We start from the raw sequence: 18,819 nt of genomic DNA, 5'->3' as shown, positions 1-18,819 counted from the left end.
GAGACCTTATCCCCCACAAGAAATACAGACCATAAATAGATTGAAAATCCTTAAGGTGAAATAGTGCGTTCACTTTTTTTTTAAGGGCCTGAATTTTTTGCTCGTTGGGTGTAAGACGAACGGCAGACGCAGGAGCAGACGGGAAATGAGCCCCCGACCGTGATTTCACGCTGGTTGGTCAATTAACGGCCAGGCAGCATGAAACGTGCGCAGAAAAAGGCTCAGCGCGACAGGTGGGGGCAGGAAGAGGGTGGGTGCCAACGTCACCGCAGGTGCTGGTGGGCGCTTCCAGTGAGTTCCCTGAAGGCAGACAGCTTCCCCGGGGAGCTGCAGACCTCCGCAGAATAAACGAAGCAACAAAAATGCTGCAAAATATGTCCACGCAGCACAATCAAGCACCTCATAAAAAAAAAGTCCCCAGGTATCTCTTTTTTTAAAATTTTATCTCCCCACAGAGATTTCACCCCGAGCTGGATCGCGGTTTGAGCAATAATGTAAAAGCCGCCTGGCTGATTGGCCTGACTGCCAACTGCTAAAAGTTTACGGGCCACGAGAAATCGCTTTCAGTTGCCTCCTTAACGGCCTTAATTGTTGGCGCAAGCGCTTCCGACTGCTTTGTGCGCCGCGCCTGCCGAGCGAGATGTCACGTGGGCGCTTGATGACATCGGGACGCTCACCCCAATGTCATGTCGCTCTATTGCGCGGCCGGACGGGTCAGGTGAGTGCCTGTCCGCGGGTCGTAAGGTCCCTGGCCCAGGATTTCGAAATCCATTAGACTACCCCGCTAATTTAGCATGTACCCAATGCACTGAGAGTTTGTGACGACTATTTATGCTACCCCACGCAGTTGATGTGATTGATGCAGAGGCTCGCTATTCAATCTGTAATTAAGACAAGATTGCAAACTGGAATCAGTCAGCCCGTATTATCTTTGTTTTTATAGGATGTCGAAGAATTACTGAGAGCAAATTCACATTGATTTAGAGGGAGCCTTCAGTAAAACCAGATGGAGAAGGGAGAGGAGAGTAGCGCCTACTGTATAACAAACGCTATAGAATATATTTAACATAAATGTATTTAGTAAATGTTTTCTGTAATAATTTTGTGCGACAGATGATCATTAATCTTTGAACATTCAGCAAATGATATGAGATGCTTGTTAATGTTCCGAGTTTAGGTCACAATCTCATTTGCAGGTCGGGTCAGTGGGGGGGGAGGGGTGGGGGTGGGGGGTCATGGATTATTTATTTCCAGGTCAGGCAGAAAAGATTCCGTTTCCTGTCCCAGTTTCACTCAGATGATGCCTGAATAAAATGTTTGATGGAAACAAGGCAACTCAGATCTTCCGCGGAGTGGCAGTCGTTGTCGGATTGCCGCTCCGCTTGAACTTTTCCACACCGAGATACTGCTCCACGTTTCTTGCTGGGACTTCCGAACCTGGCTTCCCTAGAAATGCAGAGCACAGCATCCATCAGAGGACTCCATCGTGAGGCTGTGGGATTCGGTGGGAAAGAAAAGGCGCAACCTCTTTTTATAGCACTAGCTGCCGCGTGTTAAGTTTAAAGGTCACGTGTGAATGTTAGTGAATGGGTGAGTGGCTGAATGAGTGAATGGGTAGGATGGCAGGTGGGTCAGGTTGGGAGGGCTAATCGGGTGCTGAGGGGTAGTTGTGGTGAGTTAGGGGTAGCCGGAGGGGGTCGGGAGAGTCAGGGATGTCATCGGGTTGGGGGGGGGCGGTGCTTAGTGTGAGTGATTGGGGGGTCAGTTCTGTAGTTACCCAAGAGTTAGACTAGGATTTTCCTGTCTAACATTTCCTGGGTAACTATTCAGGGAAGTCCCACAGAACTGCCCAACTCCGACCCTAATTCCCAGGGAGCAGGGGCGAAGGTTCAAACTTCCCAGGAAATTCCCATGGAGGTCGGCACGTTGGGACTTCTGCAGGGTCCTGACATACGCCGTGAGTCATATGTCTGGTCTCCAGGAATCTGGGACCAAGACCTGGGCCAACGTTTTACAATGCCAGAACCAATGCAGCTGTCTGAAGCTTTACATGTGCTTCAGACTGGCAGCCTGATGAGGATTTGGAAATGGCATGTTTGAGAACAACAGTTTGCAGCTTTTTCCAAAGCAGGCATCGCAGATGGATAAATGTATGTTTTCTTTTAGGAACACAGTTAAAGGTGACACTTTGCCAAGGATGGTGCAGCATCTCAGTGTGCTGGCGCTTTGTGCCATTTGTGTGACACTGGGTATTGCAGGCACAAGGCTGTGAAATGTCATCCTTCACTGTCTCACTCGCAGAACACATTTAGCCATGCTACATTTCCCTTGATTACTTCTGTGCACCACCTATGGCTTATTATTGAGATGCATTGGCCTTGGTTTGGGCTGCTTGTCACCTTCTTTGGCTTGGAAAAAGGTGAATTGGAGCAAGTACAAAATAACTTGGCATAAAGCTAACATGGTGTGTGAAACATGGTCCTGTATTAAGTATAATTAATTGTTCGTCATGTTCGCAATTCCCCTGGAGAGCCAGAGAGAAAAATACAACCATCTAGAGACTTTGCTCACACTATAGAAGCCTGAAATATGTCCAAAAAATAAAATAAGCGTGGAATTGAAAATCTTCTTGTTTTTCAGTCAAAGTCAGGATTATCTTGACCTCTTGATAACGAAAGCTGTCAATACTATAGTGTAAGACTGCAGAGTTTTCAACAGATCTTTGATCACTGCTGCAACCTTTAATACTTGCTGGCAATATTTAGAGGCTTAATTGTGTTGTAATTAGAAAGCAAGAACTTGCATTTACGTAGCAGCTTTCACAATCACAGGATGCCCCAAATGCTTCACAGCCAATGAAGTACTCTTGAAGGGTCTACGTTGTTGTAATGTAAGAAACATGGCTGCCAATTTGTACACAGCAAGGTCCCACAATCAGCAAGGTGATATGACAAAATAATCCACTGGGGGAATAAATAGGGACCAGGGAGAACTCCCCTGGTCTTCTTGAAAATAGTGCCATGGGACTTTTTTGTTTATGGCGACCTGAGAGGGAGGAACCTATGTTTAATGCCTCATCTGAAAGATAGTACCTCCGACAGTGCAGCACTCCCTTAGTACTGCATCGGAGTGTCAGCCTAGGTTATATGCTCACATTTCTGGGTTGGGATTTAAACCCTTAGCCTTCTGACTCAAGAGGTGAGAATGCTGCTACTGAACTACAGCTGACGGTAAAACAAAACTGGGATTTGTAGCAAGATGTTGCTGTCACTGGTGAAAGTAATATTAGCTCAGCCTGACACCTGTGGCAAACCATTCAATTTTCTACCATTACCTTATGTAGCACAGCTTCCTACCCGAATACTTAGGGATTTTTTTCCTCGCAACCTTAATGTGCCAAATTCAGAGAAGGTTCAGCAGTCACATGACTGTTCAGTAGGGTTTGACTGTAAAAAGCTACAGAACCATGTTAGCAAGTCTGGGTTCAAATCCAGCTAAGACCTGGTGGGATGGACAACTAGCCAAAATTCAGTGTAATTTGGGAAAAAAAACCTGAATTTGAGCAACCATGTGGGTGTGGGAAATAGAAATTCCCATTATTGCATTTGCTGGCACTAATCTGACGCTGGGCTAAAACATAACGTTAGGAAGAGTTAAAGGAGTTTTATTTAGCCCGTAGCTAAGCCATTGATATGATGAATGTGACGCTGATGTGCTTCCACTTCGGAGTGTAACTTCCCAGCGGGGAATTGTCAGATACAATATTTATGCAACAATCAAAGACAATTAAATAACACACGTGGGGAATTTGCTCGTGCTTTACAGCATTTGAAACCACTGTTGGATAAATGTCACGTTCAATGGGCCACGGCTCGTTTTCTGTTTCTCCCGTGAAGATATTAATGTTAGATCTGACAAAATCTCTTTGAATGTTCATTAAAAATACAGGCATACTTACTGTGGGTGCAGGTGATGAAATGGTGTAGTCATGTTACTGAGAACCCCTGGAGAATTACTGGTCTTTCCTTTGCCTGAATAAACTTCCCTTTATACTCCTTACCCTCCACATCAGACAAAGGTAATATGGAGCTTGATATTAGCTAATGGAACAGGGACACACCTTTCCTGACCAGCTATGTCTTGGAGCTGCTAAACTACATGTGGTAAACAGCCTTGATGAAAATCTTGGCTGCAACACTTCGGTTTGAATATTTAATGTGTTCTATGAATACTGAGCATCCACTTAATGATCAAAGTTAACTCGGTGAAAATTTTTGCTGATGGGCATTAACCAAATGGATTGAACAGCATGGCTGATGTTAAATAAGTAATATAACTATACTGCAAGAGTTTTTAACCGTAGCAGATGGTCTTTGTGGCAGTGTGTACTTGCCCAAACAGTCAACCTGCTGACCTTTTGAGTGGAGTTTTCAGAGGAAACTATTCAAGGAACTATGTTGCAAAAAAAAATCCCCCAAAGCAATGATCGTGAGACATTTCAAAAATGTTTGGTTGCCAGGCTGCTCCTCATGTCTACTATAAGGCTGGATGTTGAAGTGTGAGTCGCTTATAGTGACTCGGTCTAAACACAGCTTTGTTTGCTATCCTTATTGTTTTCTTATAGATACCTTATAGATACAGATGTCCTGTCATTTTAATAGGCTATTATCTCTCTGAACTTACCACCACTTGTGTAACCTATGGTTTTCAAGATGAAAGATGAATGCCTCAAGAAAATGTATCTTCTTAGTTGAACAAAAGCAGTATTTGCAATGTCGGGCTATGTTTTATACACTCTTATTTTGGTACAGAACTAATTTCAGATGAGCAATGGTAATATTTTGTGATGAAAGTAAGTGGCGTCATACTTCTATTGTTAAAAAAAATCTTTCATATCAATTTTTCGGTAAGCTAAGTGCTGTGAATTTCAAATTAAACTCTTGCTGCACTCTGCAAGGAAGTCTTTTGTGTTTGAGCCCAAGGGTAGGGAAAATACACACATTGTGTAAAGTTTAGCTATTGGTATCAGGACGCAGGGGAGAGGGGGTGAGGTATTGGCCAAACAATCTCTTGAAGAGCTGTTATTACATTTGAACAATATTTCCCCTAGAATGTGAAAGACTCAGCACGAATAACTTGCTGATGCACAATGCTCACTTGGGGAGATGTTAGGCAATCAAACGATTTGAAGGGAAATTAAATGCTAAATTCAAATGTTCCTTTGTTGCCACCATGCATTTCCTGACGGCCAGTGATCGGACACTCGGTTAAGAAAGTTTCTGCAAAGGATCCTGAGATCTAGAACACTTTGCCATTTAAAGTATGAAAGTTGAGCATCTTGAAGCTATTGGCCTGTGTTATTTTGCTTTGGCTTCATCTTATTTTTCAATAATTTCAGTCCAAACTCTCATTCTGACAGGATGGTGTTATTCCACATTTTTGAATGTTGAGGAATGGATGATGGATAAGTTTCAAATTAAAAGCAAAGAACTGTGGATGCTGGAAATCCAAAACAAAAACAGAAACAGAAATACCTGGAAAAACTCAGCAGGTCTGGCAGCATCGGCGGAGAAGGGCACAGTTGACGTTTCGAGTCCTCATGACCCTTCAACAGAACTAAGTAAAAATATTTTTACTTAGTTCTGTTGAAGGGTCATGAGGACTTGAAACGTCAACTGTGCCCTTCTCCGCCGATGCTGCCAGACCTGCTGAGTCTTTCCAAGTTTCAAATTAATCTCTGTAAGAAGGAGTAATTGTTGATGCTCTTGTGTCATGCTCACAGTATGTGGAGAAGTATAATGTCTACGTAGCAAACCATTAAAGGCTGTTGGTTCACTTATAGAAGCTGCAACTTGCTGTGAACTCAAATTAAAAAGAGTTGCAAGCGAGCTGAATTTGTGCAATCCTCAGCTTTAGCTCTGCATGTACTGCTGCATTGAGGTTATAGCTCTGGAATCTGGGTGGGTGGAGATGAAAATGGCTTGGTATCTTGGTCAAACAACTGCTCAACCCAGATGGGACAAATGGCTGCTGATTTTCCACTTCTTAAGTCCTTAGCATTTTATAACCACTACGTAAACAGTTTAAGGCTAAAAATCTGAACTGCATTTGGCATTTTTTTTTAACTGAACTACATGTTTGGTCTTCTTAGTGATAAGCAGTGGCTGGAGATGTAATGAGGAATGCTAGAAAAGCTAATTGTGTCACATCACTGAGCAGTACCAGCCTTTTGATGCATTTTTATCTGATATTAAATGTATTGTGTGTTTGATGTCATCCGCTAGGTAAAATTTTACAGATGCCTTTGTGGCTCATATACAGGCATATGCTCCTTTTAAGTTCTAAAAATTGTATTTTCTGTATCCACATTATAAACAAAATCCCAATGGTAAAGTCAATGTATAACTGAATCATCAGTGTCTCTGGGCCAGGCAGGAAGAAAATCCCATTTCTGATTTGTTCATCATTCTCTGCTATCCATTGTCTACAGGTATCCATGATTTCTTTCTCTCTCTCTTTTCCCCCTTCCCTTCCCCCCCCAGCACCAACTCACGCACACTTGCTCCACCCCTACCCCCCCAATCCCCATGCCTCTCAATCTCATATTCTTTCTGTATTTGCTGATTCTCAGGATTAGAACAACCCTATATGAGTAGCCTTCCAACACTCTTAAGACCTGAATATAAATATTAACTACCTGAATGTAGCTCGTGCCAGTGGAGCTGTACTCTAGCATGAGTAACTTCTTTTGGAAGGGGGAAATGCGAACCTTGAGACTCTAAGGCAATAGTAATTTTTCTATAAATTCCTTGTCAAATAATTAACTCGGTCGAGATTCTCTCCCATTAGGATTTATTTATTGTATACAGGCACCTTGAAATTCACATATAAATATGGGGTTGAATCCTTTTATGTTTCCTCCCAAATACACTGTAAACTCGAGGCTGATATTACCATTGTCGTTAATTGTTTGTATTTGGTACTTTATCATATGAGGAGGCGCATCACACTTTACGCTTGTGGAGAGGAAGCAGATGGAGACCAAAGATACAAATAGAGCCAGTTTTCGGACATTATTTTAATTTTTCTGAGTAGAGCTTTTATTCCAATACATTCAAACGATACCCAAGTATGCCAGCAAATGCACTCAATTTGGCAGAACGTCCATGTGATAATGCCAGCAAAAACTGGTGTATTCACATAAATAGGGCCAGTGTAACAAAGTTGCAGGTGCAAGGCTAGTTGGCACAAACTGATTGGCACTCATTAACTTTTTATTTTGATGTCATTAAAGCTCGCTTCCTCTTTCTCCTTCCACACCCCCCCCCCATTAATTTTTAAGCCATTGTGATTTTTAAATGCTCCCTTCTGTTCCCTTTCCACTTCTTTTAGGCATCCTATGCAGTAAATTTTCAGATACATTGAGACTGATGTTTTGTAGACAATCATTGCCCTAGCTTCAGAAGATAATTCCTTATAAGCAGCCACTAGATGATAAAAATAGCCTGACTTGCTTTGATTTCCTCCCCTTCTATCTTTGTCCATCTTGTGAAGTCTCCTGGTGAGATTTCAAGCCTGCTGTATGTTGGGGCATGGGTGCCATTAATTATTAGTGTTATTTTGCTAGAGTTCTGAAGCACTGATTGTACTTTCAGAAGTTGCATATATATATATATGGGCTCGGGCAGCTTTTAGTTACTTTGACTTTTAAATGGCTACTTATCTCAATGGGCTTCCATTTTTAGTTCTCGGTGTGAAAGAGTGATAGATGTTTGCAGGACATGGAAGTGACACATGGTCTGAAAGCTCAGCTGAATGTTTCAAAGCACTAGTGAGAGGAGATTTATATATAAAATGCCTCGGCCAAATCACCTTCTTTGTATCATTGCAATAGAAATTTTAAAAGTAACTTGCCTGGCTAATGGTAAAATACCAGATGCTCCGGACTGTTGCCTCCCTGCCCTTTTCTGCTAAATAAATATAGTGTTTGATACTGCCTTCTAATCCTTGTTTGCACCTTTTTTATAGCTGCGGTAGAATAAGATGGCATCCATGGTATTAACAGTGTACAGGAAAACTCTGCTCATTTCAAATAGTTCCATCAAAAACTGCTGGAATTGTTACATGCAAAAATGCTGATGACATCATACAGCTCGAAGTGCATTAAATTCAGTAGTGAGGGAGCCCACAAATAGAATGTTTTTCCCACTTTGTATCCGGTGACAGTACTATAATTTAGAGCTGACAAGGACATGAGTCACTTGCAAAAATATTTTCTGCATGGGTCAGTGTTTCTATACAATGAATGTGAAGGGGGGAATGGTACACTGGAATGTTATGCTTGGACCTGAGCTTCACTTGGATCAGGTATGTGTTGATATAGGCTTGGTTTAACTTCCGACATTGCCTGTATGATGCCAAATCAACATCCTGGGCTAGATTTCCAATTCAGATGTGGAGCTGAGAAGCAAACAAAGATCATCATAACTTCCCTAGATACGATCTGCCAAGCACTTTGCTCGATGAGTTTTCAGAGACACACCCATCCCTCAATAGTAAACCACCACTTTGAGTGCAGATTGTTCAGTATATTTTAAAATGAATAGTCCATAATTTTGTACGAAAGTATGTCAGAAAGGACTGGGGTGGTGTTAGAACAATGCCTTTTCACCTTTTGGGATCCAACACAGAGCAATAAACACGAGTAACAATTGCTACTCTCTTCAAGCCCAGCACGCAGGCTGAAAATCCAGTGAGCTCCTGAAGAAAATTAGGTATTATTAGAGGGCTTTCCTTTTGAAATATTAAACTCAACTCTCATTTGCCTGTTTTGTGGTTCAGATGAGATTTAAGAATCCAGTTTGTGAAAATGTGTTCGCTCCATGAACCAGTGAGATCTCCCAGAATCCTGGTGAACATTTCTCTTACTAATTATCAGCAAAAAATAAAAAAACCCCATCCTCAATGATGGCAGCGCCCAGCACATTAAAGGCTAGGCTGAAGCTTTTGCATCCATCTTCAACCAGAAGTGCCGAGTGGTCTTCTGCTGAGGTGTTGAGGGTATAGGAATATGATTCACCTTTTCCTTTCAGGCCCTCAAACCTGTTCCACCATTCAGTTAGATTGTGGCTGATCTGTACCTCAACACGTTTTTCTCCATATCCCCTGATATTCTTATCTGACAGAAATCTATCTATCTGAATCTTGAAAATTGCAATGCATAACAGTCTCCAGAGCCCTTTGGGGGAGGGTAATTTAGAGTTTCACTACCATTCATGTGAAGTTCACACCTAACTGCTTGTTCAAAGCCAATTATATCAATCCTCATGACCTTTGGAAACTGCTGAGTTTGGGGAGCCCAGCACAAGCTATGGACCTCAGCAAGATCCCAGCTGTAGCACTGAAGGCCTGTGCTCCAGAATTAACTTAGTTGCTGCACTACACCTGACAATTGCTCACATATGACTTGTCCACAAACAGCAGGAGAAATCCAACCCAGCTAATTATCCTTGTGGTAGCCCACTCCCAATTATCAGCAAAGTGATGGAAGGAATTGGCAACAGTGCTGTCAAGCACCGCTTGCTCATGAATAACCTACTCAACAATGCTCTGCCTGTGCTGGACTAGGACCAATAAGCTCCAGACCTCAGTACAGTATTGGTCCAAGCATGGACACAAGCTGATTCTAGGGGTGAGAAGGACATCAAGATGACACTGAAGTTGTAGTGGACAAAGCCAAATGGAAATCAGTGGGATAGGTGTACTCCTCATTGGGTGTTCTCTAAATTGCCTCCATCTTTCCAATGTTTCCCAAGTCTCAATGACCAGATTTGGACACATCCCTGTGTGCGAATCCGACAACCAGAGCATTATTCAGTTTCAGCATGACATTCCTTGACTATTTGGTTGAAAATTCCGTTGGCTTTGCTCATTGCTATTGTGCAGTATTTGGACATGTTGAGCATGAAGTTTGCTGAATCTCCCAGAACTCTTGGCTATTTTGACCCCATTCTCAAACTGTGTATGTTGCTGCTTTTTCTTTACATGTATAAAACTCCATTTTTCATAATAAACTTTAATTTGCCACCATTCTCCCCACTTACAAAATTCTGAAATTTCTGAGCTTTTCTGATTCCACTGCTCCTCTGAATTTGGTGTTTGCACATTGGACTAATTTTCATTGATTTTCTGAATCCTAGTCATGAATGTAAACTAAAAGCAGCAGTGGCCCCAACACTGATCACTGAAACACCCCACTCAGCCACAACCTAGTTCAACATAACCCTTTTAACAAGTAACTTATTTTAAAATTTTCAGTCAACTTCCAATTCATTCCCAAGATTTACCCTGGATTCCCAAAGCTTTGACCTTGAACAAAGACTTACATGTGGAATTTTGTCGAAGGCTTTTTGAAATTCTGCACATCAAGGAGCGTTCCACAGTCCACTTGGTCTCCAGTGTCTGTCTCTTTCTGCTCTCAGATTCATATTTGTCTGAGTTTTTATGTATGTATTTTCTAAGGCTGCTAAACTGGTCTCTTCTTGTTCCTCTCAGTATCCTTTATAACTTTCCCCACTACACATTGCTCTACCTTTAAGTGAATAACTTACCATCCCATAGGCATTATCTTTACAACACACCTGGCTATCCATTCCTGAGCAGAGCCCCTATGATTAAGTCTCTCTGAGCCCTACATTCTGGATTTTTGTCCCAGTATCATCTTTAGTTTTCCAACTACTCCTTTGGTAACCTAGTTTCCTTCTCCATTGAAGGAAAGTGACGGTGTTAGGTTATCTGTTCACTATTGTAACCACTTGATTGTCTTCTCAGGCTTCCTTACATCTGTCACTCCTTTGACTATCAATTATCTCTTGTTTCCTGCAGCAATATTTCCTGTATCCAAGTCATGGCAACTCTGTCCCTGCTACATCTGTCTCCAGCTATGATCCCTGGATGACTCACTCTTAAAATTTAAAATTAGCCTGACCACTTCACAGACCTTTGGTTTACAATTCCCTCAATTTTCCCTAACCTTGTAAGATCCTGTGCTTTCCCCTCTCAATCAAAATTGATTCGTTTTCCATCAATAAATTTTCACATCTTTTGTACTCAGCTTCTCAATCATAATTATCCACTGTAAGCACACCATGTAGCTTTTGTTTTGATTATACTTTTGCAGGTTCTATTTTGTTTTTCCCTCTCTTGGATGCCCCTTTGGATCATCTTCTCATAGTTGACCTCTTTCCTTAGAGTTGGTTTAAATCTATTTTGCAATATTCAAGTTGAGAAATTTGCCAAAACTTATGTTGACCAGAAAGCCTGCTTACCATGCTTGTGAGGTGTAGTGTATGCTTCAGGACTCATTCAGTGGATTGATGCCCTGTTGTGTCGTGCTATAGGTAGTGAAGGGATATAGGTTGCACCTTCATGGGCCAAATGATCTCCTGTGCTATGTTTCCTTGTTATGAACCTTGAACCATGCTATTGACGCTAGTTCTGATGGGAAACTAGACATTTCCCTGCTTGGACAGGTGGGCATCTGAGCCATAATTGTGCACTAGGAGCAAATTTCATGATTGCTCTTTTAGATGGAGCTCGAAGGCAGCTTAAGTGGTTTAAGAAGACTTACAGACACTGATATACAAAGGCGCAAAGAGGAGACAGGAGAGATTTGCACCTTAGTCATTCCTAGCATCTCATAATGGATAGTTATGAGGATTGTTGTTGGTTTGGGAGCATGCCAACTGATTTGCACTGAGCAGCTGAGGTGTTAATAGCTGGTGGGAAAAATCTGGGGCATAATTAAAGAAAAATAGATAAATGCATAGAAGCTGTATTTCTTAAAAACAAAACAGTTATTTCAAAGCTATCTTTTCTGTTCTGTTTCGATTGTAGCCATGAGCCGCAGGGTCGTACGTCAGAGCAAGTTTCGCCATGTCTTTGGACAGGCCATGAAAGCCGATCAATGTTATGAAGACATACGGGTGTCCAAAGTGACGTGGGACAGCTCCTTCTGTGCAGTTAATCCCAAATTTGTGGCCATCATTGTGGAATCCGGTGGAGGAGGTGCCTTCTTGGTCCTCCAACTGGCCAAAGTAAGTCTCGCTAAATAGCTTGATCTTGCTCACTGTGTTTAAACCTTTTATGTCTACCTTCTGTGCTGTAAACATTCTACAATTCTAGGATATTTGCTTTCCATGTTAGGCATTGCAGAATATGGACGAAGGTTATTTGTCCAGTGTTTAACTACTGTGGTAAGTTTTGATACCTATGTCGGTTAAAGGTAAATCGCTAGTCAAAATCGTCTTTTTGAATTCTGTCTGACATTGGGTTGCATATATAGTGAATTCCTTTGTTCAAAATCTTACATCTTCAATTTGAGGTGTGATGTTCAAAATAAAAATGCCACCTTTGTCTATGAACAATTCCACTGATTAAAGACGGAGCACGAGTTGAATGGTAGGGACTCACAAGGGGTTATTTTATGAAATTGCAATCCTGGTGAGGAGCATCGACCACACGAGCACATATGGGAAATTCAAATATGCACCTTTCACAACTTCCTGTCTGTTAAAATTGATGAGTGGATTCTCATAAAATTGCTCCTACGAGATCATTCCCGGGACTCTCTGCTGACACAGGAAAGCCAATGTTATTGTTGTACTATGAACGATCTTAAATCTTTCAGCACAGTCCATTTTAATAAACATTTTGAAGGGCTGACAATGAATTAGTTAGCTGTAAAGATTGGGTCATTTTCGGAGAAGTGAGAGGTCCCTAATTTAATTGAATGAGGACTAGCATTAGGATTCTGTAACTACGTCCATCTGTATGTGGAGCTGCACTGGGAATAACTGTACCTTCTGACAGATTTTAGAATGCTGAGCATTTAAAGAGCTGGGAAGGCTGCTGAGATATTCTTTGCAGGAGCCACTGCAGGAGGTTCCTTTCTTGTTTTTGACAAGAAATACAGTTGTGTGAATTATAAAATTATGCTCAACGATTATTTTAATTTAATTTGTTTAATAAAATGAATTTGTGCTTGAACAACTGGAAGCGATTATTTCAGTCCTTGGACTGTAATAGAAACACTGTATGCATTAATCTTCGATGAATTAGTGGGTGAATTAATGGGCATGATGGAAACTGGTAAACTTGTGCTACTGATGTGCACTCTGGTTGTTATTGCCAGTAGGATTTTATATTGCTGTATAGGCAAATTGAATATGAATGTGTATAAAGCTCTGACTCATTAGCATTATGCTCACTGCTTAAACCAGCATTTTGTTGTGTGACCTTTTGCCCATCAGTCCAGTGGTGGTTGCTTAGATTCAACAGCTGCTTTACTTTAGCCTTCTGCTTCTCCTTGTGAAACTGCCCAAATTAAAAGGACAATGTTGTCTTGTGGAAGTGCACTACAAAGGAAAAAATAATTATCATTGAGCCTACTGCTATTTTTAAAGTAGTTTTGTTAATTTTTAAGAAGAGTGAGTTAGATAACAAATGTTATTGAATGGCCATTGCTTCTGCTGTTATTCGATAAGTCTTATTAGGTCCTGTTGAGCTGACGCAGATCTGTTTCTTTGATTTCGGTAACAGTTGAAGCATTGCCAATGATGCCAATCGTTTGTCAAAATCTGCAATTCAGCATCAATACACTGCCCTTGTCTTATTAGAAAGCGCAGTCAATGAGTTGCGTATAATGTAGATTTGATGATCACACCTTGGTGTCAGGCAGCCAACTGACATGGGTTCAATTCAGCTCCTCATTCCTCAGAAATGCACTTCAGCCCCACTTGTAACTTTGGGTTTGAGTCACAGCTATTAATGAGGTGTGCAGTCCTGCATGTCTCATTAACATCACCAATTTAACTATCATCGATTATCATAAAAACCCACCTGGTTCACTAATGCCCTTTAGGGAAGGAAATCTGCTGTCCTTACCTGGTCTGGCCTACATGTGACTCCAGACCCATGTTTTTTTTAATATCCTTTCAGGGATGTGGGCGTTGCTGGCAAGACCAGCATTTGTTGCCCATCTCCCATTTGCCCTTGAATTGAGGGGCTTGCTAGACCATTGCAGAGGGCAGTTAACAGTCGACCACATTGCTTTAGGTCTGGAGTCGCATGTAGGACCAGGTAAGGACAGCAGATTTCCTTCCCTAAAGGACATGAGTGAAGCAGGTGGGTTTTTGTAACAATTGACAATGGTTTCATGATCACTATTACTGAGAGTAACTTCCAATTCCAGTTTTTTTTAAAATATGAATTGAATTTAAATTCCACCAGCTGCCATGGTGGGATTTGAACCCATGCCCCCAGAGCATTAGCCTGGGTCTCTGGATACTAGTCGAGTGACATTATCACAAAACCCTCCCCTCCCCAAGAGCTCTAGTAATGTGGTTGACTCTTAGCTGCCTTCTGAAATTGCCTAGCAAGCCACTCAGTTGTATCAAACTTCTACAAAAAAAGTCATAAAGGAAGAAAACTGGAGGGACCATGTAGCATAGACTTAGGCACCGGAAATGACAGCGGCAAACCCAGCCCCATCGACCCTGCAAAATCCTCCTTACTAACACCTGGGGGCTTGTGCCAAAACTGGGAGGCTGTCACGCAGTCTAGTCGAGCAACAGCTTGATATAGTCATACTCACGGAATCATTCCTTACAGACAATGCCCCAGACACCACCATCCCCAGGTACACCCTGTCTCACTGGCAGGACAGACCTAGCAGAGGCAGTGGAACAGTGGTATACACTCTGGAGTGATTTGACCTAGGAGCCCTCAACATTGACACTGGATCCCATGAAATCTCATGGCATCAGCTCAAATGTACGATTGCAGGGTCCTCACCAATCTACTTGTCGCAGATACACCTGTCCATGACAGTAGAGGTATAAGTGACCACTGCACAGTCCTTGTGGAGATGAAGTCCTGCCTTCACATTGAAGATACCCTCCATTGTGTTGTGTGGTACTACCACTGTGCTAAATGGGGCAGATTCAGAATAGATCTAGCAACTCAAAACTGGGCATCTTTGAGGCACTGTGGGCCACCAACAGCAGCATAATTGTACTCAGCCACAATCTGCAACCTTGTGGCTGGGCATATCCTCCTCACTCTACCATTACCATGAAGCCAAGGGATCAAAATAATAAAAACAAAAAACTGCGGATGCTGGAAATCCAAAACAAAAACAGAATTACCTGGAAAAACTCAGCAGGTCTGGCAGCATCGGCAGAGAAGAAAAGAGTTGACGTTTCGAGTCCTCATGACCCTTCGACAGAACTTGAGTTCTCTCAAGTTCTGTCGAAGGGTCATGAGGACTTGAAACGTCAACTCTTTTCTTCTCTGCCGATGCTGCCAGACCTGCTGAGTTTTTCCAGGTAATTCTGTTTTTGTTTTAACCAAGGGATCAACCCTGGTTTAATGAAGAGTGCAGGGACACATGCCAGGAGCAACATCAGGCATCCCTAAAAATGAGGTATCAACCTGGTAAAGCTACAACACAAGACTATTATCATATCAAACAGTGGCCATGCAGCATAAACAACCCCACAACCAATGGGCTGGATAAAAAAACTCTGCAGTCCTATCACATTCAGTCATGAATGATGGTGGACAATTAAACAGCTAACAGGAGGAGGAGGCTCCATTAATATCCTCATCCTCAATGATGGGGGAGCCCAGCACATCAGTGTAAAAGGCATTCTGAAGCAGTTGCAACCATCTTCAGCCAGAAGTGATGAGTGAGTGATCTATCTCCGCCTCGATTGAGATCCCCAGCATCACAGATACCAATCAGCCAGTTTGAATCTCTCCAAGTGATATCAAGAAGTGGCTGAAGGCACTGGATACTGCAAAGGCTATGGGCCCTAATAGCAACCCAGCAATAGTATTTAAGACCCGTGCTCCAGAACCAGCTATGCCCTAGCCAAGCTGTTCCAGTACAGTTACAACCTTGGCATCCACTTGACAATGTGTAAAATTGCCCAGGAATGTTGTGTCCATAAAAAGCAGGACAAATCCGATTCGGCCAATTACCGCCCATCAGTTTCCTCTCAATCATCAACAAAATGGTGGAATGTGTTGTTGACAGTGCTATCACTGATTCTCTATTTGGGTTCCGCCAAGGCTCCTCGGCTCCTGACCTCATTACAGCCTTGGTCGGAAATTGGACAAAAGAGCTGAATTCCAGAGGTGAGGTGAGAGTGACTGCCCTTGACATCAAGGCAGCATTTGACCGAGTGTGGCATCAAGGAGCCCTAGCAAAACTGGAGTCAATGGGAATCAGGGGGAAACCTCTCCAGTGGTTGGAGTCATACCTAACACAAAGGAAGATGGTTGTGGTTGTTGGAGATCAATCATCCCAGTCCCAGGGCATTGCTGCAGGAGTTCTTCAGGTTAGTGCCTAGGCCCAACTATTTTCAGTTACTTCATCAATCACCTCCCTTCTTCCAATAAGGTCAGAAGAGGGGATGTTTGTTGATAATTATGCAATGTTCAGAACGATACTAAACTCTTCCGATACTGAAACAGTCAGTGTTCGTATACTGCAAGGCCTGGACAAAAATCAGGCTCGGATTGATATTTGGCAAGTGAAATCTGTGCCACATTCGAGCCAGGCAATGAACTTCTCTAACAAGAGAGAATCTAACCATGGCCCATTGACATGCAATGGCATTACCATTATCAACATCCTGGGGTTTACCATTGACTAGAAACTGAACTGGACCAGCCATATAAATACTGTGGCTACAAGAGCAGGTCAGAAGCTAGGAAACCTGGGATAAATAACCCACTACCTGACTCCCTAGAGCCTGCCCACCAGCTACAAGACACAAGTCAGGAGTGTGATGGAATACTCTCCACTTGCCTGGATGAATGCAGCTCTAACAACACTCGAGGAGCTTGACACCATCCAGGAGAAAGCAGCCCACTTGATTGGCACTGCATTCACCAACCTAAACATTCATATTCTCCATCACTGGTGCACAGTGGCAGTAGTGTGTACTATATACAAGATGCAGTGTAGCAGCTCACCAAGGTTCCTTTGATAGCACCTTCCAAGCCCGTGACCTCTACAACCCAGAAGAACAAGGACGGCTGCAGCAAGTTCCCCTTCAAGCCACTCACCATCTTGACTTGGAACTATATCACTGTTCCTCTACTGTCGCTGGGTCAAAAACCTGGAACTCCCTACCTAACAGCACTGTGGATGTACCTACACCAGATGGGCTGCAGTGGTTAAAGACAGCAGCTCACCACCACGTTCTCGAGGGCAATTAGGGATGGGCAATAAATGCTGGCCCAGCCAGCGAAGCCCACATCCTGTGAAATAATTCAAAACAATGATGGCACTTGCAGGCAGGCAGACGATCCTGTGATATGATTTCTTAAACATCAGGCCAGCATGCCTTGTAAAATGATTATAAACTAGACGGATTTAAATAGTCTGTTGGAGAAAATCTGCTTCAGGGGCTTAGGGACAGATGGAATTTTAGAGATTCAGCAATGTTATGCTATGAAATATAGGAGGAAGATGAAGAAGCGTTTAAAAAGCTCCCGGTAGCTGTTTGGATTGTGTTGGAATTTGCTTTTCCTGTGAAATCATGGAGAACAGGTTACAAAATGTCATTGCGTTGAATGACCATGGACAAAACATCATTGTACTAAGTAACATTGGACTTCATGAGCCTCCTCCAGCTGTTGCATTGTACACATTTCTGTGTACCATGCAACGTTTTGGGCTCTTGACGTTGGGAGATGGCACAGAAGAGGGCAATTAAACTGATAACAGGTCTTGTGAGCCTGAGTTAGAAGGAGAGAGTACCAAAGCTTAGATTGGAGATGAGGCAAATCAAGTAAACACCTGAAAATTTTGAAAATGTAAGCTATCAATAAATTGAACACTTAAGAATTGATTTGACTTAATTGCTACCATTCCAATCCTCTCAATACATACTCTCTGCAAAACTCAACTTTCAATGGCAAATGCACGTTTTCTTTGTACTAAACCATGTACAATATGCATTAGCAGTGAATCTTCCTATGATGGTGAATCATGAGTCTATTCACCATGTCCTCTAAATGTTTCCACATTAGGCTAAAAGCTACTGTAAAATCCCTAGGAGTTGAGTCCTAGGGGACCTGCCCACAAATTCACGTTGAGTGGAACTTTGACCTAAATTTTCCAAGGAGTGATAATTAGAAGCTGGAGCTCCATGTTTCTGGCCAGTTCTTCTGATCGCAGCTTCTCCTGAAATATGGAGCTTACCTGAAATGGAACTGCTTCTTTGTAGTGTTGGATAGTCGGGGATACACAAGCCACGCCCCCTTTTTATGGCACTAGCTGCCATATTAGAACCATAGAAAAGTTACGGCTCAGAAGGATGCCATTCTGCCCATCTTGTTCATGCCAGCCCGAGGACACCCAGGTGCCCTTTCTAATCCCACCTTCCTGCACCCGGCCCATAGCCCTGCAGCTTACAGCACTTTAGGTGCAGATCCAGGTACTTTCGAAAAGAGTTTAGAGTTTCTGCCTCTACCACCAATTTGGGCAGCAAATTCCAAACATCCACTACCCTCTGCGTAAAAAAGTTCTTCCTCATGTCCCCCCTACACCTTCTGCCACTTATCTTGAATCTATGTCCCCTGGTTCTAGAATTCTCCACCAAGGGAAACAATTTTATCCTGTCCACTCTATCTATTCCCCTCATAATTTTGTACACCTCAATCAAGTCACCTCTCAGCCTTCTGTGTTCTAAGGAAAATAACCCCAACCTATCCAATCTCTCTGGTAAGTTTAAATGCCCCAAA

The 18,819-nt window shown here is 42.5% G+C and overlaps 1 protein-coding gene across 1 annotated transcript in view; it reads left to right on the top strand.

The window, feature by feature from the left end:
- LOC121283481 (coronin-6-like) overlaps positions 1-18,819 on the top strand; it is a 304,125-nt gene that overhangs the window by 61,035 nt on the left and 224,271 nt on the right. Inside the window, exon 2 of the mRNA XM_041198102.1 lies at positions 11,896-12,095. Within this exon, the coding sequence (XP_041054036.1) occupies positions 11,898-12,095 (198 nt within the window). The 5' untranslated portion in view covers positions 11,896-11,897. The remainder of the gene's footprint in view (positions 1-11,895; positions 12,096-18,819) is intronic.

The sequence above is a fragment of the Carcharodon carcharias genome, chromosome 10, assembly GCF_017639515.1.
Source record: "Carcharodon carcharias isolate sCarCar2 chromosome 10, sCarCar2.pri, whole genome shotgun sequence".
NCBI lineage: Eukaryota > Metazoa > Chordata > Chondrichthyes > Lamniformes > Lamnidae > Carcharodon > Carcharodon carcharias.
The sequence above is the reverse complement of the archived record's forward strand: the minus strand, read 5'-3'. Positions and strand labels throughout refer to the sequence as shown.